This window comes from Pseudoliparis swirei, chromosome 24 (assembly GCF_029220125.1).
Source record: "Pseudoliparis swirei isolate HS2019 ecotype Mariana Trench chromosome 24, NWPU_hadal_v1, whole genome shotgun sequence".
Lineage (NCBI taxonomy): Eukaryota > Metazoa > Chordata > Actinopteri > Perciformes > Liparidae > Pseudoliparis > Pseudoliparis swirei.
In genome coordinates this window covers 830,419-853,272 of record NC_079411.1, presented here as the reverse complement: position 1 = coordinate 853,272, position 22,854 = coordinate 830,419, and the positions used below count along the sequence as shown (strand labels likewise).

At 47.8% G+C, this 22,854-nt stretch overlaps 1 protein-coding gene across 1 annotated transcript in view; it reads left to right on the top strand.

Moving 5' to 3' along the window:
* Window positions 1–13,448, top strand: part of LOC130190743 (protein phosphatase 1 regulatory subunit 29-like) — a 35,429-nt gene extending 21,981 nt beyond the window's left edge. The window contains exons 2-5 of the mRNA XM_056410312.1: window positions 8,244–8,754; window positions 9,623–9,772; window positions 10,007–10,995; window positions 11,419–13,448. Of these exons, the coding sequence (XP_056266287.1) occupies window positions 8,563–8,754; window positions 9,623–9,772; window positions 10,007–10,995; window positions 11,419–12,961 (2,874 nt within the window). The 5' untranslated portion in view covers window positions 8,244–8,562 and the 3' untranslated portion in view covers window positions 12,962–13,448. The remainder of the gene's footprint in view (window positions 1–8,243; window positions 8,755–9,622; window positions 9,773–10,006; window positions 10,996–11,418) is intronic.
* The last annotated feature ends 9,406 nt before the right edge of the window (window positions 13,449–22,854 follow it).

Below are 22,854 nucleotides of genomic sequence, written 5' to 3'. Positions count from 1 at the left end.
TGCTTTATTGAGTTCTGGGATGGCGGCCGAGGAGAAGTTCAGGGGCTTCACGGAGAAAGCCCGTCGGACCAAGATGAGAAATCACAACTACAGTCTTCCCTGTTATTGAGTTTCTTTCCCTCCCAGGACCAGAAAAGCTTCAGCACCGAGCCGCTCAGCGTCAGCCGCACAAGCAGCCGACCGCAAAGGCTTCTGGGTAATGTTGCCTCAAGTGTCGGTGCAGGGTAGAACCAGAGGGTGAAGATATATGTATATATATACATATATACATACATATATATATACATATATATACATATGTATACATATATATGTATATATACATACAGGACTGTCTCAGAAAATTAGAATATTGTGATGAAGTTCTTTATTTTCTGTAATGCAATTAAAAAAACAAAAATGTCATGCATTCTGGATTCATTACAAATCAACTGAAATATTGCAAGCCTTTTATTCTTTTAATATTGCTGATTATGGCTTACAGCTTAAGAAAACTCAAATATCCTATCTCTAAATATTAGAATATCATGAAAAAGTATACTAGTAGGGTATTAAACAAATCACTTGAATTGTCTAATTAACTCGAAACACCTGCAAGGGTTTCCTGAGCCTTGACAAACACTCAGCTGTTATAAATCTTTTTTTTTACTTGGTCTGAGGAAATATTAAAATTTTATGAGATAGGATTTTAGAGTTTTCTTAAGCTGTAAGCCATAATCAGCAATATTAAAAGAATAAAAGGCTTGCAATATTTCAGTTGATTTGTAATGAATCCAGAATGCATGACATTTTTGCTTTTTTAATTGCATTACAGAAAATAAAGAACTTTATCACAATATTCTAATTTTCTGAGACAGTCCTGTATATATGTATATATAAACATATATATATACACATATATATATATACATATATATATATATATATATATACATATATATATGTATATATATGTATATATATATATAGAGAGGATTCTCAGACTGCAGTGTCATGGTAAACAACATTTAGGTGACATTTTGTGCGTGCATATTGGACCATTATGTCTTAATAGCTGCCTGGTTACCACACACGTTGCTACGGCAACCGGCGTTCACAACGTGGAGCTCACGGAGCGAAGCTTTCATTCTGGAACAACGGCCGGCTCTTCAGTGACAGACAACACCGGAACCTTCAGCCACACAACCGGGAGGTTCACTGAGGAACCCTGGAGCGAGTGTGTGTGCGTGAGTGTGCGTGAGTGTGCGTGAGTGTGTGTGTGTGTGTGTGTGTGTGTGTGTGCGTGAGTGAGTGTGTGTGTGTGTGTGTGTGTGTGTGCGTGCGTGTGTGTGAGTGAGTGAGTGTGTGTGTGTGAGTGAGTGTGTGTGTGTGTGAGTGAGTGAGTGTGTGTGTGAGTGAGTGTGTGTGTGAGTGTGTGTGTGAGTGTGTGTGAGTGTGTGTGAGTGAGTGTGTGAGTGAGTGTGTGTGAGTGTGTGTGTGAGTGTGTGTGTGTGTGAGTGAGTGTGTGTGTGAGTGAGTGTGTGTGTGAGTGTGTGTGTGAGTGTGCATGTGTCAGTGCGTGTGTGTGTGTGTGTGTGAGTGTGTGTGAGTGTGTGTGTGTGAGTGTGCGTGTGTCAGTGTGTGTGTGTGAGTGTGTGAGTGTGCGTGTGTGTGTGTGTGTGAGAAGAAGACGACCAGCCTATTAAAAGTCTTCCTGCCCTGAACTCTCTCTGGTTTAATTGGCTTGGTTCTCTCTTCCTCTTCCTCTTCCTCTTCGTTTGCGTTCCTCCCTCCTCGATGTTTCCTCGTCCTCTCGGCTGTGTCCTTCTCCTCCGCCCCGCCTCTCTGCTCACGCGTCCTTCCCTTTTCATCGCCCTCCTCCTCGGTCTCCTGACTCCTTCCCCCTTGTCCACTTTGCGTTGTCTCTTTTCATTCCTCTCACCTCGTCACACAGGCGACCTTTCCTCTCCTCCTCCTCTCCTCCTCCTCTCCTCCGCCTCTCCTCCTCCAGTCGGATGGACTCTTTGTGTGTCTCCGTCTCAGGAGCGTTTCCTGATATCTTCCCTCTCTTCTCTTTTTGTGTTTTCCTTCCCGTCCAGAGGTCAGAGGAAGGGCGCCGGGGGGGGGGTTCTCTCAAAAGGGAACGATGACATTTCTTTTCAGATTCGATGGCATTTGGTGGACTGAGAGACGCTGTCCTCTCCTAGGCCTGTAGATAAGAGTCCCAGATGTGCTTCGTCCATGTCATGTGAAGACGAGGGGAAGAAGAGGGGAAGACGAGGGGAAGAAGAGGGGAAGAAGAGGGGAAGAAGACGAGGTGAAGAAGAGGGGAAGAAGACGAGGGGAAGAAGAGGTGAAGAAGAGGTGAAGACAAGGTGAAGAAGAGGTGAAGAAGAGGGGAAGACGAGGGGAAGAAGACGAGGGGAAGAAGACGAGGTGAAGAAGAGGTGAAGAAGAGGTGAAGACAAGGGGAAGAAGAGGTGAAGAAGAGGGGAAGACGAGGGGAAGAAGACGAGGGGAAGATGAGGTGAAGAAGAGGTGAAGACAAGGGGAAGAAGAGGTGAAGAAGAGGGGAAGAAGACGAGGGGAAGATGAGGTGAAGAAGACGAGGTGAAGAAGAGGTGAAGACAACGTGAAGAAGAGGTGAAGACAAGGGGAAGAAGAGGTGAAGAAGAGGGGAAGAAGACGAGGGGAAGATGAGGTGAAGAAGAGGGGAAGACGAGGTGAAGAAGAGGGGAAGATGAGGTGAAGAAGACGAGGGGAAGACGAGGGGAAGAAGACGGGAAAACGAGGTGAAGAAGAGGGGAAGATGAGGTGAAGAAGACGAGGGGAAGACGAGGGGAAGAAGAGGGGAAGACTGTCATGATGAGTCCCGCTTGTCGCAGCGAGAGAGGACCCAAATGCCGACATTACTGCAAAAAACAATCTTTAATCCAAAACTTCCGAAGACCAGACAGGAACGACAAAAACGCGGACCACACGAAGCCTCACTGGGAACGAGACCAACAGGTTCACATCCACAGGCAGGAGGAGCTGATTGGACAACGGGGAACGAGACACAGGTGGACACAATGAGGGCGGGGCCAGCAACCACACAGGAGGAACCAATCAGGACCAGGGCAGCCAATCACAGGGAGACAGGTGACACAAGGACTTCAAAACAAGACACAAACTCCAGATCATGACAAAGACGAGGTGAAGAAGAGGGGAAGACGAGGGGAAGAAGAGGTGAAGAGCTAGTAACGTCAGCTAGTAGCGTTAGCATCCCGGCTAACGGAGGATCCTTCAGTTCCACCCTGGTGCCTTCAGGCTCGGCTCAGTGAAGAGCAGTACTGGCTGAAGGTTCATGATCACGACGATGCGTTCAGGTAACCTCGTAAAACGCAGTGCTGCTGATGAACAGAAGGAATCAGATGTCATTAAAATGAATTATGAGCCGTTTGTTAAATATAATGAAGACACGTGTTCCATAAAGGACTCGTCCTCCGTCTCTCCTTCATCATCCCTCCATCTCCCTCCTCTTGTCTCATTTCATCCCCCCTCCTCTCCTCTGTTCCCCCTGTTCTCTCCTCTCTCCTCCTCTCCTCTGTTCCCCCTGTTCCCTCCTCTCTCCTCTGTTCCCCCTGTTCTCTCCTCTCTCCTCCTCTCCTCTGTTCCCCCTGTTCTCTCCTCTCTCCTCTGTTCCCCCTGTTCCCTCCTCTCCTCTCCTCTGTTCCCCCTGTTCCCTCCTCTCCTCTGTTCCCCCTCCTCTCCTCCTCTCCTCTGTTCCCCCTGTTCTCTCCTCTCTCCTCCTCTCCTCTGTTCCCCCTGTTCTCTCCTCCTCTCCTCTGTTCCCCCTGTTCTCTCCTCTCTCCTCTGTTCCCCCTGTTCTCTCCTCTCTCCTCTGTTCCCCCTGTTCTCTCCTCCTCTCCTCTGTTCCCCCTGTTCTCTCCTCTCTCCTCCTCTCCTCTGTTCCCCCTGTTCTCTCCTCTCTCCATCCACAGGCATTCATTCACTTCAGTATAATGATCCACCCAGAGGCTCTCAATCTGTTTCTCCCTCTCCTCCAGTTCATCCCTCTCTCATTTCATAGAAAGCGCACAACTCACATCTGAGCTATGACCCTCCTCCTGTGTGTGTGTGTGTGTGTATGTATGTGTATGTATGTATGTATGTGTGTGTATGTGTCTGTGTGTGTGTTTGTGTATGTATGTGTGTGTGTGTATGTGTGTGTATGTATGTGTATGTATGTGTGTGTGTGTGTATGTGTGTGTGTGTATGTGTGTGTGTGTGTATGTGTGTGTGTATGTGTGTGTGTGTGTGTGTATGTATGTGTGTGTGTGTGTGTGATGTACGGCTATATCGGTACCGATATATATGTATATATATTAGGGCTGTCAGCGTTAACGCGTTAATCTATGAGATTAATTTGGCCGCGTTAACGCACTAAAATATTTTAACGCAATTAACGCAACTTTGTTTACTTCCGGTGTTCGTTGACGTTTTTACACTCAAACCGAGTGTCAAGCCGCGGCAGTACGGTTTAACACTGTTCACGTTTTTAAAACAATTATTTTTCCGCGAAAATAAGGATCATAAATGAGTTTAACTCGTGGATGAATCAGTCGGGTTTCCTCCTGCTCCTCCTTCCTCCCGTCTCCCCCTCTGACACACAGAGGAACGGAGGGCGACGTGTCGGGGGACGCGGCGCGGAAAGAACTCGTCACACGAAACCTTCACCGTGATTGGTCAATCCGTTTGTCTGTCAACATTTTGGGAAAAAAACAACCAATGAATACTCAGTAAATCACAAAGGACCTCCCACCTCACAGGTGAGGCTCATTAGCAGCCTGTCAGTCAGAGAGCAGAGAACACGGCGTGAGGACAATGAGCCTCATTGAATAGAGCTGAGATTGTTCTGGAATGTTTGATGTATAACACGTGTGTATGTGTCATATGCAAACGCCTTTAAAAGGTGAATTTACATTTGTTTGTAAAATGTATAAAATGCCCCCAGCCTCCAGAGGGTGAACATGACATATGTGAATGTCAGTCAGTTACCAAGGCCACTGGTTCTGCTGTTCAGTGGTAAAGATGACAGGACCAATGGGGTCTCAATATACTTCTTTTTTTTACTAATCTGATGTTTCACTGAAGAAACAATTTATCATCCACAATATTAAATACCTCGCTGGCACTTTATAGGTAGGAGCCTCTTTGAAACAGAGCTCTGTGTGAAGTTTGGTCTTTAAAAAGAATGAACTTTTAACTTTTAAATTTTAATTGCGATTAATCGCGATTAATTAATCGCAATTTCAAAATGTGGGATTAATTAGTTAATTTTTTTTAATCGATTGACAGCCCTAATATATATATAAACTAGTGCTGTGAAAAATAACGCGTTATGATTAAATTACAGGATTAACTAGTTTTGTTTTTTTAACGCATTTAACGCATGCGCAGAATGAGCTTCAATCCGTCTGTTGTTGGTCGTCTCTCCAGCAGCGTGTCATTCTGTCTCTAGTGTCGCGTTAACACGACTCAGATCTCCGTGTCGCGCGCCGCAGAGCTCCGATGCCGGCGTGTGCGCTGGTGAGCAAGTTATGTGAACCCCTATGTATAAATGTATAAATGTATATATGTGATTAATCATGATTAATCCACAGAAACCTGTGATTAACCTGATTAAAAATGTTAATCGTTTCACAGCCCTAATTATATATCTTTATGTATCTCTCTTTGTATATAAATATATATGAATATATATATAGAGAGAGAGAGAGAGAGAGAGAAAGAGAGAGGCAGCAGCCTGAAGTGGCCTTGCTCGCCCCGTGTGAGTAACGATGTTTTGGTTGGCGAGACAAGACAAAAGCCTTCGTGGCGTCGGAGGCCGTCTCGGTGACTGATGACGCCGTCGCCTCCACTTCCTGTGCCGAGGCGCCGTGTTGGATTGCTCGCCTCCGGCGATGTTTTCACGGCGCGTCGTCGACCGAAGAGATCGTCTCGATTCATCTGGTCACATCTGTGTTTGTGTTGGTTAGCGCATGTGTGTGTGTCCCCCCCTCCTCTTGATGATGGGGCCCCACCCCCCAAGAAGAAGAAGAAGAAAAAGAAGAAGAAGGGGCCGCGGCCGGGCAGACACGGCCGGACCACTTAAGGCCTGCAAATCATATGGTCCCCACGAGGATAGACGAAAGAGAACACACACACACACACTCTGACTCCCTCAGGCTGAATATCCAGAGACTGAAGAGTGTGAGGTCCAAGTTGTATAGAGAGAGAGAGGGAGGAAGAGAGAGAGAGAGAGGGAGGGAGAGAGGGAGGGAGAGAGAGAGGGAGGGAGGAAGAGAGAGATGGAGGAAGGAAGAGAGAGAGAGGGAGAGAGGGAGGGAGGAAGAGAGAGATGGAGGAAGGAAGAGAGAGAGAGAGAGAGAGGGAGGGAGGAAGAGAGAGAGAGAGATGGAGGAAGGAAGAGAGAGAGAGGGAGGGAGGAAGAGAGAGAGAGGAAGAGAGAGAGAGAGATGGAGGGAGGAAGAGAGAGAGAGAGAGAGGGAGGAAGAGAGAGAGAGAGATGGATGTGCTTTGAGGTGCAGCCTTCTGGGCTCACAGACAGCACTAATGGGCCTAAATGTCTACGCCTGCACCGATTGGTCGGCCCGTCAGAGGAGCGACCTGCTAGGCATCCGACTGGCGAGGCGTTCGATTGGCTGACGGTGGATTGGATTGATTGTCTGGCGGAGGAACTGATCCCTAGTCTGTGTGCCAGGCTGAAGATGGATTTCCTGGATGGTTTGGTGGATTCTGGATCAGCAGCTGTTCTTAAGCTCCTCCCCCTGTCTGGTGTCTCCTCAGGAGGTTCATGCTCCGGCTGCTCCTGCTGTCCTCCTTGTCTCAGCGTCCTTTATGAGTCAGAGGCAACTTCCTCAGACACATTTAATCTCACTTCATGTCACATGTTACTTTGCTCTTATATATTCTTTTAACGTGTTATTTTAGGAGCTATGAATTTACGCACATTTCAATTGTCAAGAGATATGAACCAACTCAAACCTTACATTATATTTCGTTATTTTCGATATTTGACAGAGCCGACTGATATCGTCCTCTCCTGTAACATAACTAGTGATGAAGAAGCTGCAGAACAATCTTCTCCTCATATATTTACATATCGACAATTATGACCTTGAGTAAAACCGCTGCACGACGTTATGGATTCATTAGAGGTGTTTTCCATAAGTACTGTAAAGAATCAATGCTCATCAATGTGCATCCTGAGGAGCGTTGCTATGACTACGGGCGGCTGAATGTGGGCGTCGTCAATCTGAATGTTATTTGGCTCACGTGCATTTCCTCCTTTGAAGGTACACGCGACATGTAGACACGCACATTTTATGAATGAGATCCCGGTCCAGCACTCATAATAATATGATTATTAATGTGGATAGAGGTCACTTAATGCGGATAGAGGTCACTTAATTTCGTGACTCGATAACTTTTTCTTGGCTCGATAACTTTTTCGTGACTCGATAACTTTTTCGTGGCTCGATAATTTTTTCGTGGCTTAATAACTTTTTCATGTCTCTCTGACATTTTTGTGGCTTGATAACTTTTTCGTGACTCGATAACTTTTGTCCCGAGGGAATCAAAACTTTAGAAACAGATTAAAAGATCAGGAACGATACTTGTTACTCGATGCCGGATTAGAGTCTAATCCAGGGCTAATCCCCTGAGGAAGGTAAACACATAAACGTCAGTTGGCTCCTGTTGAACATGAACATGACGGCTGTCTTCCACTCAGCGTCCCGATACAACTGCAGCTTTCACATTCGTATCGTCTCATCATTATTTACCTCGTTGAGTTGAACTAACAGAACCGAGCCTGAAGAACCTCGTAAAGAACGACCAAACCGAAGAAAAGATCAATTATCTTTCTCGGTTCTGGTCTTTTACATTTGTGTTGCTGCACCGCGTCCGGATGTCACCAGCTGCAGCTTATGCTCATAGGAGGCGGTTTTAGTTTTTTTCGAATCATTTATACAAGAACCCTGTTTAAATTGTAAAAAATCCCACTTTTTTTGGGGGACTAAGTGAAGTAATCATGGCAGTTAAAGTATTAAATGTATTTATTACCACGCTGCATTACCTCAGAGGGTATTAAGATTCAGACAGCAGACATAAACCCAATTAATCCAAAATCATTTGGGGGGAAAATGTTCTGCATCCTCTTCATCGATTTGTCCTTTTAATGTGAACATCCCCCACCTCTCTCTCTCTCTGTTTCATAGACTCTCTGCCTCTCTCCTTCCTCCCTGGTGCTGTCCAGGCGTGCGGGGGTCCGGGGGTCCGGGGCCATGAGTAGTTGCTGGGGGGACAGTCTCCAGAACCCTTTGACGTGGAACACCTGAAATGGGGACAGGCCTTGCCGCCGTGATGCAGGCTCAGCTGTAACCGCCGTGAAGACGACGCTCCTCTCCGCTCACCTCGCTGTCCTCTTACGACTCCGCCCGCTTGCCCCTCCCCCTCCCGACTTTCTTTTGAAGCCACTGCCCTGCTGCCTCCCTCCTTTCTCCCGAGGCAATCTCCAAACGCGCCTGATCCAAAACCATGGCCGGCAGACTCCGCTTGTCCTCCCCGTTGCTCCACCTCCTGCTCCCTGCACTGACGCTCCTCCACCTGCCCGGCGTGGTGAGGGGTGACTGCTGGCTGATAGAGGGGGACAAAGGCTACGTCTGGCTGGCTATCTGCAGCCAGAACCAGCCCCCGTACGAGACCATCCCCCAGCACATCAACAGCACGGTCAGTGGGAGGGCGTCTAGCTGAAGGTCTCTTACACCATGTAACCACACGCCTCCATGCACCAGGAGCTCTGATGTGCACTCATGCCATTGATGATAGTTTAAACGTCTTGTTTTTAAAATGAGTCTAATCGTGGTCTTCTGGAGGTTGTGGCGGTGTGTTGGTTGCAGTGCATTACTAGGACAGGGACTGTAACACGGTATGCAAAAAGGCCTTTTGCATTTTCTTAATCCAAAGCCAGGTTATAATAATGTGTCCAATCATAGTGACAGTTTCAGCAGTAATGGTAAACCACGACCAACAGTTGGGTTTTTTAATTGTTTGGCTACCAATTGGGTGGAAGAACCAACCGTAATCTACGCACACAGAGGTTAAAGCTGTGCAGCATCTGCTGCAGATGAGATGAATCTCTGCACTTGATGAGCCAGAGTGAAATATCTGCACTGAAAGACACTTCCTGATCGAGCAAGTAGATCCATACATCTGTATTAGCTAAGGCTTTTTATCTAGTAGCTTGTTGTACCATGTTTAAAATACAAGTGCCAAGTCAATCACCACCTGCAATTGACTGCAAATCTGATTACAAATGAGAAAACGGTACCGTTGGGGGCTTCGGCGTTAACAAGCAGCGCTTCTAGCATCAACATTTACCACCGCGAGATATCTCAGGTGGGACTATCAGCTATTTGCAAAACAGGCTGTGATTAACTCAATTAATTTCCATCCGATGTATAATTGGGGGAATTGCTTGTTGCTCCTCCAGACGTAGATGTGTGCTGTCTAATAGGCTCTTGGCAGCAGTCTTTTGGCAAAGAGTTGATGTTCTCCTTCATCGCCTGAAAGTGATCCGCTCTCTCGCCTCTCCTAGGTTCACGATCTGAGGCTGAATGAGAACAAACTGAAGGCGGTGCTCTTCACCTCCATGTACCGCTTCACCAACCTCACGGACCTCAATCTGACCAAGAACGAGATCAGCTACATCGAGGACGGGGCCTTCGCTGGACAGGCCAACCTGCAGGTCAACACAACACTCTGGTTTCATGTATTTCCTTTATCGCTAATTAAATCAGTCAAAACAATCTTCTGAAGTCATGTATACGTTCTGAAGCCATCCGAGGAAAAACTCTATTTTCCACAACCTGTTCATAGGTGGCTTTCCAAGCTTTAACAGTTATATACATTTGACTGAACGATATGGAAGGACGTTGTGAGACCACGCCGTGACCATACCAACTCTCTGTCTCTGCCTCAGGTTCTCCAGCTGGGCTACAATAAGATGACCAACCTGACTGAGGGCATGCTGAGAGGTCTGGGTCGAATGCAGTGCCTGTTTGTGCAACACAACCTGATTGAGGTCATTGCCACCAATGCCTTCTGGGAGTGCCCGAGCCTCAGCAGCCTGGACCTATCGTCCAATAAGTTGGCCCGTCTGGACCCGTCGACCTTCACTGTCCTCAACCGGCTGCTGGTGTGTGAACTGGCGGGGAATCCGTTCCACTGCGGCTGCGATCTCTACAGCTTCCTCGCCTGGCTGGAGGCGTTCAACAACGTCACACACACCTACGACCGCCTCCAGTGCGAAACCCCGGTGGAAATGACTGGTTTTCCACTCCTGAGCCCGGTGCCCGGACACGGAAGAAATGCCCGTTACACTCTTTTATCCATGTGTCGGGATGGTGTGATAATTCCAGGGATAACTTCCCAGACACCAGATCAGGATGGCTCAGGTTTTGACAACCCGGACCAGGGTCTGTACCACCAACCCACCACATCGTCCACTGCCAACCCGACCTACAACCATCAGATTTCCATAAAGCTTCACACCGTTTCCCTCTTCACGGCTTCACTAGTCGTGCAGATCCCACGGCCATACAGCAAGATGTACATCCTCTCCCAGTTCAATCAAAGTTCTTCTGTGGACATCAAGCCCCTTATAAAAAAGAAGGAGGTCCTACATTTGGACAAACTGAAACCGCACACAAACTACACGTATTGTGTGGTTTCAGCAAGCAAATATCAGCGCTACAATCACACCTGTCTGTCCTTCACCACACGGGCTATGGGACCAGAGGACCCGCGAGCCAATCCATCCACAACGACCCACTACATCATAACCATCTTGGGATGTCTGTTCGGCATGGTCATCGTGCTCGGGTTGGTCTATTACTGTCTCAGACGGCGACGCATCGAGGAAGAGAAGCAGAAGGCTATATGTGTGAAGAAAACTATTTTGGAGATGAGGTACACGTTTTTATTTTTAAGGGAAGTCTTAAGGGCCTCATTCTAATGAAGTCCCACCGCTACTTTACTTTGTTTTCAATTGAATTCCTGAACAGCCTAATTTATTCTAAATTCCTCAACCACGATCTTTATTGAGGTTTTGGGCCATAAAAGGCGGATGTAAAAGAAACCACTTTCTGTTGGGAGCGGACATTAAAAAAGAAACCATTTCCTGTTGGGATTTTTGTTTTTGTTTCTTTGAGCTTTAATTAAAACAGCAAGGACTGTGTCACCGCGTGGCATCCCTGAGAGGACATATTATAGTTTTCTAAGTATAAGGATCAACAATGTTACCACCATGCTGTTTAGAATAATGTAGAAAATGAGATCAGATAATGAAACTGGATGTATTGTTTGTGTTAAAGTGAATCTGTCCTTCTTCAGGTATGGCCCTGAGGCGGCTGCCGCTGTGGCTAATGACGCAGGCACCATGCAGCGCCTCCAGGAGCAAGCTCACCACCAGCACCACCATTCAGGGGGAGCTGGAGGAGGCAAGCTGCCCCCATCGGCCTCCTCGAGCACAGACATGCTCCACGGCTCTACCAACACCAGTTCTTCCCGCCTCTCCACCTTGCCACAGGTGGAAAAAATGGCCAGTGCCTTTTCTGAGGCAATGGGCGGCAAGGGAAACTACATGGATGTGAGGACAGCGGGAGTGGCGGGGGAAGGGAGGGAGGGAGGGATGGGAGTTGGAGGAGCAGTGATAGGAGGGGAAGTCGTTGTGGATCGGCGAGGTGGAGCTGAGAATGGAACGGAGGCCGAAGAGGATTCGGATGACGATGGCCGTGGCTCAGCATCAGAGATCTCCACCATTGCCAAGGAGGTGGATAAAGTGAACCAAATCATCAACAACTGCATTGATGCCCTGAAGCTGGATGCCTCGGCTAATGTTGTAACCACGGCTGACAATGGCAACCCTGTGTCCTCCTCCCAGCCGCAAACCTGCATCACCTCCCTGCCCCACAACCTCCTGCCCCTCTCTCCAGGCCACCCTGGAGATCTGATTATGGCCTCTTCTCCAAAGGTGCATCCAAAGTCTCACCCCCAGTCTCACCCTCAGCAACATCCTCAGTCACATCCTCATCCTCAGCTACATCCACCACCTCACCCGCCTTCAATGGCCCCAGTGCCCCTTGTCATGCCCCTCTCTGAGCGGCCGGGCATCAGCGGTGGGGGGTTCCTCTCCCCTCCTTACCGTGACCCACCCCCAGCTAATGCTGTGCGGCCCCTTCAGAGGCAGTTGAGCGCTGACACCGGTGCGCCGAAGAATCGTTGCGGTGCCCCGGCTGCGGGATCTGCCAAGAGCAACCGGGTGTTGAAGGTAGAAATCCCTGAGCAGCGCAGTGATCCTCCCAAGTACCCAACAGAAAAGGGCAGCCCTGGGGGTTGTGGCGGAGGTGGTGGATGCAATGGGAATGGGATGGGAAACATAAATGGCGGCGGGGTGAGTTTGAATGGGGGCGGGAAGGGGTGCAGTAACGGTAGTGGAGGTGCAGGTGTTGACCCTGGACAGCAGCAGCAGCACCACTTGGAGGTTCAGCCAGACTACCACAGCTCGGAGCACCGGCACTCCTTTCCTGCTCTCTACTACGAGGGCGGCAACGAGTCACCCTCACCGGCCCAAAAGGCGTCCTTCCTCAAGCCACTGGGCCGCACCAAGAGGGATGCCAAAGCCACCTACTCGCAGCTCTCACCTTCTCGCCACCAGAACTACAACTCTGGCTACTCCTCCAGTCCCGAGTATTCGTCTGAGAGCACACTGCGGATCTGGGAGCGATTCCGGCCTTACAAGAAGAGCCCCAGAGAGGAAGCCTCGTACATAGCGGCAGGCCACGCCCTGCGTAAGAAGGTGCAGTTTGCCAAGGACGAGGACCTTCACGATATTTTGGACTACTGGAAGGGAGTTTCTGCCCAGCAGAAGCTGTGAGCAGAGGAAGCGAAGTTAAAAGGTGTAAGGGAGATTGCGAGGTTGGATGCCAACAGCAGACTAAAAACAGAAGACTAGATGTTATTGTAGCAAGACGGATGATGATTGTCCGACGAGGTGTCCAGTGACACGGTTCCTTCCCTTGTGGGATCCAGAACTGAAGAGGTATTCTCTCCGGGTGATGTGTGTTTCTTTCTTTTTTCTAACTGAATCTATGATAATCCATTGACATTTTAGACCAGATGTTTCTGAGGTTGGCTGTGCTCACCACAATACTGAGTGATACTGTAATCACCAGACTACCTCATACTGGGCACCTTGGTCCTCGCAGGCTTCCGTAGGCCCGCTGAATCCACACTAACAAGCAAAGAAAAAGCGGTAAAAGGCAATGTCTTCTACCTCAATGCTGGTTCACTGTAGCTCGGCTATCTCACCGGAGGCAGCCCCATTCGTGGCTTAACCCCCCCCCCTCCCCCGCACAGCCTCGGTTCTAATCCCATCAAACCTCCTTTCACACTGCACCGCCAACACCTGCTCTCCTTTAGAAGCATCATTTAGGGAGATGATGAGCGAGGGAGCAGGATGAGGAATTAGGTGCGTGTGTTTTAAAGTAGCCCGAATCTCCCTCTTTGGGGGAGGACATTAAGTGATACTTATCGGGCTAATTGTTCTTCCTGCCAATTACCCTGTGGGAGGCTGCGTGTCGAGCATGGTTATCCATTGGAAACACCTCACTACATGTGTTCACCGGTGTGTGTGGCGTATACTTTGTGCATGTTGCCATGAGTGATTGTGTGTGGGTGGGAGAATAGGGCCGGGGCTGAGTCGCCCATTATGCTATGTCTCCTCTGTGGTTGTAAAGTGGATAGCTTAGAGGAGACGCTTTGCATAGAGATAACAGTCCAGTTGGGGAGTTGTGTGTGTGTGTGTGTTTGGTCTAACCTGCCTGTCGATCTCCTGCAGGTATACTTGTCTCCAAGCCCATATCTCATTTACAGGCTTATTACATTTATTTTGATTAGGGAAGCTACGAGGTAGCACATTTACATTTCAATAGTGCGTGTCATGCAGAAATTACTTTAGGGTGGGTTGAGCATGTTGGCACGACAGGTGTTCACTCCTATAATAAAGACCCCCCCCCCCCCCCTACCCCGGTAATCACATTTTGGAGTAGCAGCAGATTGCGAGTGGGTCAGAGATTTGCTGCATCTCATTTCTGAGCATGCACGTAGTCAGGAGACAATATACCGCCCTCGCGTCAGCTCCAGGCAAGGTTGTAACAAACTCCAAACATGTCAAATGCTCCCTGCACTACACAGTGAGATACAATTGATGGTAAGCGGAGTGGAGGCCCGAGGGATGTATGACTCTCCACTCAGTCCGGGTTCTTTGCTCCGGGCTGCTCTGAGTCTGCTGTGGACCAAAGTGCCCTTCAGAGGTATGAGTTCATACGTTTGTATTGTATTCATTCTATCGGCCTTTCCTCTCCAATACGTTGAATATAGAATAACGTTGCCAAAAGGAGCTAGAAGATAATTGCCTTGGTATATTGGTGGTCGCTTTAAGCTTTTGGGTTTGACTTTATGTGGAAATGAAATATGTGAAAAGAAATCGGAGCAAGGCTTGTAGGTGCATTCACAGACGTTCAGCTACACAAGAGGCACAAATACTGAGACTTCTGAGCGTGCACAGGCAGAGAAAAGTAATGTTTTAATTTTTTCTAAATTATCTTCATGCATCAGCATCCACGCTGTCAACATGCATTTCTTCCTCTGCCCACTGTCCTCTCCTCTCCGCTGCCATGCCGACCTCTCTTTCTGCCATGTCAAACATTTCAATTGAAATAAGGTGCAAATTCAGTTTTAAAATGTTTAATTAATGAATTCCCCGCCACCTGCCTGTCACCTCTGTCTAACTTAACGGGGTAATAAATAAATGAGTCATTTATGGAGGTTGGTGCCATGGCGGCGTCCGAGGTCAGGAAAGCGTGCTGCTGTTACTAACTCTCCAGAGCGGGAGCTTGATTGGAATTAATGACAGATGATGTCGTCGGCCTCCGCGCCGCTGTCGTTTCATTCTTGACCGAGTTTCTGCACACAGGACTTAGAAAAGACCTTAAAAAACTGAGGTCAGACTCATGTTTCACACTCTCAGTGCGGAGCGGGCGAAGGTGAGCTGCTTTGGGCTCCAGCCTCATGAGCGTCACTCTGAGTCCGATCAGGCGGGACCGGTCTGCCGGGCCCTGAAGTCATGTTTTTTTATTTGATTTTTCCAAGGGCTTAACTCGGATATCATCGTGGTGACAGCTGGAAGTCACCCGCTGTTTGAGGCGCGATGTGATGGGGAAGTGGAAGCTGAAGGTTGCATTTGCTCTTTCACCTTTAAAGATCTCCGTCTGCAAAACGGGGTTAAAAAAAAAGAAAAGCCGATGTGCAGAAAAAGCATGCAGATTGGAATTTTGTATATTCTATTCCTTGAGTAGACACTTTTTCCCAGGCAGGTTACCCTTAGCAGGGTATGTTATAGAAATAATGTTCCCCCTACGCTGTATTAGTGTTGTGGTAGAAATCTCAGTTCAATTTGGAGCCATATCAAAAATTAAACAGCGAGAAAATATGTTTGTAATTTGCACCAACCAACCATATAACTATAGAGTAGAGATCTGGCCACGCTTTCTTTGTTAATCAATTGTGTTTCATATGAATAACGACGTCCCGTCTGACTACTCTATGCCATCGGTGGCAGCCGATCCAATAGACCCACCAGCGTTCACGATGGGATGTCCAAAGTGCTTCATTACTCTGCTCCCGGATCAATAGAACCTAATATGGGACCAAATACATTAAAAAAACAGAGCAATCTCCCTCGGGCAGCTTTACGTTTTCTTAAAAGAGCTCCGATTTCTATTTTGGCACATCGTTCAAGTTCCACTTGGGGCTCCCCGACGTGTTCGGTCCCAGGAATGTCCGATCAATTAGTTTTAGATTAGCACCACGGGCGAAACAGAGAGGAACGATTTCTTGTTTTTTAAATAATGGCTTCATTTGGAGGATCGAGGGGAACAGAGTGTATAGACGCCCTCAAGGGGGGTTCCCTTGATGGAGGGAATAACGTTAGCTCAGTTATTCATAAGCACTCTGCCATTGTCAAAAAGAGATCATTCCTGTCCAGTGGTCCAGTGGTTCATTGGTCCATTGGTCCAGTGGTCCAGTGGTCCAGTGGTCCATTGGTCCATTGGTCCAGTGGTCGATTGGTCCATTGGTCTTATGTCAACCCTCATACTTTTGTTTGAATCTATCCACTTTTATTGACTTGTTCTCCAAACTGATTTCACTCTGGTTTGCGTGTCATGATTGCATAACGCCACCACTCCAGTACAACACAGCCAAGCCTTGCTCCTCTTTCTCACTTCACATTATTCTTTCCCTCCGTCCGTATTCATGCACAGAAGATGTTTTATTTCCCACGCCGGCGAGGGGATCCTGACCCCAGTCCTCGGGGGCCGGAGTCCACAAAGTGAGAGTGACGGATGTACAGTTGGCATACCATAGGGATTCGCCCGTGTGTCTCCTCTCCTGTCTGGCCAATTAACAACCGTGATGAATCAATGCGAGGCAATCACTGACAGACCCCGGCCTCCAGGGGGAAACGCAACCGGGAACAACTGAGGCGCAACGACTCGGTGGCAGCGTCTGAGGGGTGCATCCAACCTCCAGCCAGAGCTGCGCATCCCAGAGGTGCTTTGGAACTGGGAATCATAAAATAGTAATACCATTCACGGAAGTCTCGTTGTTCCCAAGTCGTGGGTCGCAGAGAGTCTGCAGAGGAATTTGAGTTACCGGTCAAGATCACGGTCTTTGTGATGGACGGGCTCCTGTGGGCAGAACAGCTCTGGTGAGTGGGCAACACACACTTTATCAATCTATGGACAGGCGTGGGTCATTTTGTGCTAGACAGGATATGTGTGTCTGCCTCCGGGACTCATTGCTACACGTCTGGTTTCTCATTTAAGTTTCGGGCTTTTTGAGAAACACAAATTAATAGTCACGGAAAGAAACTGTGGAATCAGACCGAATGACCAGAGAATTCTAATCTCCAACTTTGCCCTCGTACATTTATCTCCCCTTACAACCCCCCCCCCCCCACTGTTCTGCAAAACAGAATGCTATATATTTATGTTGTAAACAAGTCAAATATACTACCTTTTTACATCAGATACAATTCAGAATTTGGTGCAGTTCAAAGATGCATATGTCTGTGCTCACAACAGGGTGGGCGCCCCTGGTTTCCACTAATGGGCTAAACAGGGTCAGCCAGGGCTAATCTCACCTCTCAGCCACTCCATTCATCATCTCACATCCTGCTGCTCTTGAAGAATAGTCATCAGCAGTTCTGTAGTTTGATGTTCTTCCAATGCCTTATAAAGACAATAATAAGGCAAATTATTGAACATGTTAATCCAATTATGGTCCAGGACCAGTTTGTGGTAAACCCGTGTCTTTAGTTTTTAGTCGGAGACTCCGTCTGTACTTCTGGAGGTGGACTCCTCATGAGTCCCGACAGGCAGAGCCAAACGTCTGGCCTTAAAGTTAAAGATAATGGCACAGAAGGTTCATATCATGAGCTGACCAACACAGACGGGCCACAGTTAATGTAACGGGTCCTCCTCAGCCCAGTTGACCTGTAAATAGACGGGAGATGTGACGGGTATCGGACGCGCTCGGCCGGGGTCGTGCCGATCGGTCGCGTCTGAGCAGACTTTGGTTATGGAACCGGGCGTGTGGAGAGCACGAGAGGTGGGAATACACAATCGGAGCTATTGAAGATGTGGCTTTTCATTGGTTCTGAAGCCTTGTTTGGAACCATCCGGATCGTCTCTCAACTCAAACTTTTATCTTGCATCTGAAGTCGTTAATTGGACATCAGACTCAGAGCAGTGGAAAAGGTGCTGGCCTGGATCTGCACCCCAGGGATGAAGCCCCTTACCCCCCAGAATGAGATCCGTCGTACGACCAGTCACCACTCGAGCCAGTTTCAGTTTGAGAACCAGGTACCTGCCACCATGCATGCATGAATTGATGGTCACTGCCTACCTCTGCCACAGGGAATACGCTTTCAGTTCTGGTTTCTTTTTGTGTATCACTATTAGAACTGTCACAAACTTCTAAAAGCTTTTCTTACTCCAGTGTACCCTTTGGTGGCAGCGGTTAGCTCTCATGAACAGTTCTCTACACTTGGGCTTAGTTACAGCATGATCCTAAATTACTCGTTGGCTCGGCCTGAAAGGGAATTACCTTTTCTTCCCCCCTCTGCCCCTGAGCGACATGTTTGCTAACTCAAAAAGCTATAGAGGGAATGCCACCACTAACCCCCCGACAGTATAAGAGCTCAGCTGACCTTTGACCCTGGCTAGTTCTACTTGCTCCAAGAGAGGAAGCAGGACTGAGATTAAAGTGAGAACATTGCCTTCTGTCTGCTGTCGAGTCCTTTTATCGGTCCACTCCGTCAGCCCGATGGCAAAGACTGACGACGGAGGGAGTTCCCTTTGTGGATCCAACATCCAGCAAAAGGGGGAAGAGTTTCTACCGGAGGCCAACTGTGACAAACGCACACAATCACACACACACACACACACACTAATGTAGAGAATCAATGAATATCCTGTACGTGTTTGAATAGATTAGAGTTACACTATATGGACATGAAATGTGAGGACACACACACATACCTTCCCATGAATAACTGAGTATACACAACACACACAGTTATACACACACACACACAAAACAAACCACATTCCCACCTGCCCACACACGAAATGGACTGAAAATATTTCTATCCACGTTTACAGACACAAACAGTCTTAAGAAGTGCCAAACGGCGATTTAATGAGCAGCGGAATGGAACCAAACGTCTGTAGGAATGAACTCAGTGTACTTTATGTTTGTTTTGTATTTATTCCTCTGAATGCATTATTTTACCCAACTGTGTTTATTTTTCATGACATTTTTTTTCTCCACTTTTTGTTCTAAACTGTTATCGATGTGTTTTTTATGAATGACATTGCTTATTGTGAATGTCACATGTGGATTCCTCATGGGCTCTTCTGATCCGTCCGACTTTAAAGGGATCGCTTATGTTCAGAAGCCTCGTCTTTACATTTAACAGCACAATGTTCCTCCAACTAGCAGAACCGTGTTTAAATTTGAACATTTAGGGTTGGATTATTTTTTTCGGTCCGCCAAAGTTTTAGGAAAAGGGAAATTCCGTTTGCGCCTCCATCCCATCCGCGTCGCCAAACCGTCGCCATGACGCCGCGTTGTGCGTTTCTAGGGACGTTGTTTTTAGGATTCCGATTGCTTTTGACTTGAAACAAATTTTTTTCTCCAAATGAGTCGGTGGATTTGCACAAAGGGAGGAGGAAGGGTGAACGCTTTTGTTTCTTTCTTCTTTTTTAATTAATTACTGAATCATTCAGGTCAGAACACCTTTTTTAATTTTTCTTACCAAATCTAACACAGTAGTTCTGGCGTGTGAAGATGAAACGTAAATGACGAAATTACCTTCTCATACCTCTCAGAGACAAGCTAGACCACACACACACACACACACACCCTGAGTGCTGTACTGGATAATGTGCCTGTCAGCGCCGGCCTTCAGGAGGTTTTTCAGGACAGAAGAAGAGGAAACGGCGAGGAGAGTTTGAGCGCCGTCCTTTTTGTAAGATTGAACCGGCCGCGGTACAAATTTGTAATCGCCCGTGTGTGTGTGTGTGTGTGTGTGATTGTTTGTCAGCGACTGTGTGTGTGTGTGTGATTGTTTGTCAGCGACTGTGTGTGTGTGTGTGTGATTGTTTGTCAGCGACTGTGTGTGTGTGTGTGATTGTTTGTCAGCGACTGTGTGTGTGTGATTGTTTGTCAGCGACTGTGTGTGTGTGTGTGATTGTTTGTCAGCGACTGTGTGTGTGTGATTGTTTGTCAGCGACTGTGTGTGTGTGTGATTGTTTGTCAGCGACTGTGTGTGTGTGTGATTGTTTGTCAGCGACTGTGTGTGTGTGTGTGTGATTGTTTGTCAGCGACTGTGTGTGTGTGTGATTGTTTGTCAGCGACTGTGTGTGTGTGATTGTTTGTCAGCGACTGTGTGTGTGTGTGTGTGATTGTTTGTCAGCGACTGTGTGTGTGTGTGCATTTTGTGCTTTCAAATAACCTGTCGTGTCTGACAGTGCAGCTCTGCACAACTGCCTCCTCAACAGGGCAGCATTCATAATTGTGTGTGTGTGTGTGTTTGTGTGTTTGTATGCGTGTGTGTGTATGTGTGTGCGTGTGAGGGATTTGGTTGTGACTGTCGGTCCTGTCGTGGGAGTGATGGCTGCGTCGTGGCTATCTGAAGCAATTTCAATTAATCTGCCTTTCAGTCTGCAGAGCTCTCTAATAATGCCGAGCTCATTCACTTGCTCGCTGTCACTCTGACACACACACACACACACACACACACATACAAACACACACACACACACACACTCTCGCTCTGTGACACATGGATTGTAATTGCTTGCTGTCCGGTGCATAGACACAGTTCATTGGCACATACACACTGCGATGCAAACAATCAGCCCGGACACGCGGATTTCATGTCTCACACAAGCACAGGTTGTAATTACACACACACACACACACACACACACACACACACACACACACACACACACACACACACACAGTAACTCATTCTATAATGGCAGCCCTATTCAGTGCACGCAGCCCCTCCTCCCATACCCCTCCATCCTCCTGGTGGAGTGAAGTGTGTCTGTCTCTGTAAAGCTTTTACTTCTGACCTCCCGCCCCTTGATACCTGATTAGCATTAGCGTAGCAGGTGAGCTTGACCTCTGACACCTGGCGCGGTATGCTAGTTGCCCCCAACAGCTGCCCTGCAGTGTGTGTGTGTGTGTGTGTGTGTGGGAGGGGATGAGCCTAAATACATGGCTTTTTTTTCATACCGTAGTATCACAGCCTCCCATCATCGAGGTGTACGGCTGGTTCGAGAAAGGGAAGGCAGAGGGGAGACAGAGAGGAGGGAGGGACACGAAACAACAAATAAAACGACGAGCTGAAAAAAGTGAAAACTGAGGAACGTTGAATGCTCCATAGATATTTTTAATCTCCCGCTGAGAGGAGACGGATCATCCTAACTTTCAGTTTGCATCCTTTAATGTAAAAAAAACCTGCAATGTTTTTCTCACTCTTGTTTTAGCGCCTGTCCCTTTAAGACGCCTTTCCACAAAGCCCATCCTCTGATTGGGCTGCACATTTTCAAAAGTAGACGTCTCACGATGAAGTCGCTCCGTCTTTTCTTTCGCTCGTTTCCGACCGATCTCAAAGGAAACGACTCGCTTAGGGAAACATCGTAGTTCGTTTCAAATAATTATGGAAAGAAATCCAAATAAGACGTATTTTAAATTTGATTTTCGTCCGTAAATATAACAAATTAGACAATAACCACCAATGTGTTACTCAGTGTATTATTTCCAATATACCAGAGAGTCATTGCTGCTATCTACCCTTAGCTGTTGAGTTAATTTAGCTCAATAACAATGTTTAGTTTCACATAGTTTCTTCTTGTGTGTGGACAAATACATATTTTAACTCAGATCTACTCGAAACAACGTTTTATTATTTATGTGTGGCGCCATGTTTTTAATTGGGTATCATTAGCGATGCGCTGAATACCGTTGTGTAGCTTCTGGTGTTTGAATCACAATACTCCGTTTTATAAATACTGTCCTGGTAAAAGCAAAGCGACATGGAAGTCCCTGCTGGAAACCTTCAGAGGACGTCCCCGGGAGAAAAAAACACAAACAAAAAGACGCCGTGAACCGACTGTCTGCCATCGGCGGCGCCGGTCGGTCCCAGCGGAGCGTCACGATATCAACATCAGTGCTCAGCAGCACGCCGCCGCTCCCCCAGGAACACTCACACAAACACTGCTTTGGCAATTACCAACTCTGGAAAGTGATTCGAGGGAAATGCGTTTATGCGTTAGCTCGTACGCCCGGAGGGAGAGGGGGGGGGGGGGGGGCACACGCTGCAAACATTGAATAACAGGCATCCAAATGGTGGTAAAGCAGACGGCCACAGGGCGTGAAGGAAACATGTTGAGGATTCCTCTGTTCCGTGTGGACAGGTCACTCTTGACACTCGGACCCGTCTCCCGGGGACGGTCCTGTGTTTAACTTGATTCTTTCCACTCTTTTTAAGGAGCGCCGCGGCTGCGTGTGGATTCATTTCAAACATTGACAAGCTAATGGACTCGCCGTCGCCGTTGTTCCCGCTGTGCCGACACTTCATCTGTACCGCGCCGTGTAATGGACTTCCACCGGTCCTGGTTCTCCGTTCCAGACCCGGCTTCATCCGATCGTATTAAAGTGCGATCGATGCGTCGATGAGGTTGTCTCAGAGCGTTCTGTTATTTCAGGGCGAGCAGAGCGCCGGACGTTACCGGCGTCGTGGTTCGGCCTCTTTAATAACCTGCTGCCGTCGTCGTGTCGGGGAAAGTGCTGCGTGGAGGATTCACACATCCCAACATGTGTAGCACACACACACTTTATGGTTTCATGAACAGCAGCATCCATCAACCTGACATCAGAGGAAGGATCCGACCGGAGACCGTGGAGGACGGCCGGGGAGAGGTGGCGCAGGACGACTGGGCAAGAATGGAAATCCAGAACTAATTGTTGTAAGTGTGACGCGGCCGCCCCTCCCCCCCTTAGACATGTGGAGCAGGCGCCATATTTTCATGATCGTAATAATAATATTGAATGGCCATTATCACTCCTTGCTGAGGTACGAGCCATTGGGAGGGAGGGTTTCTTCTTCATCCCGTCTGGCGTCAACCT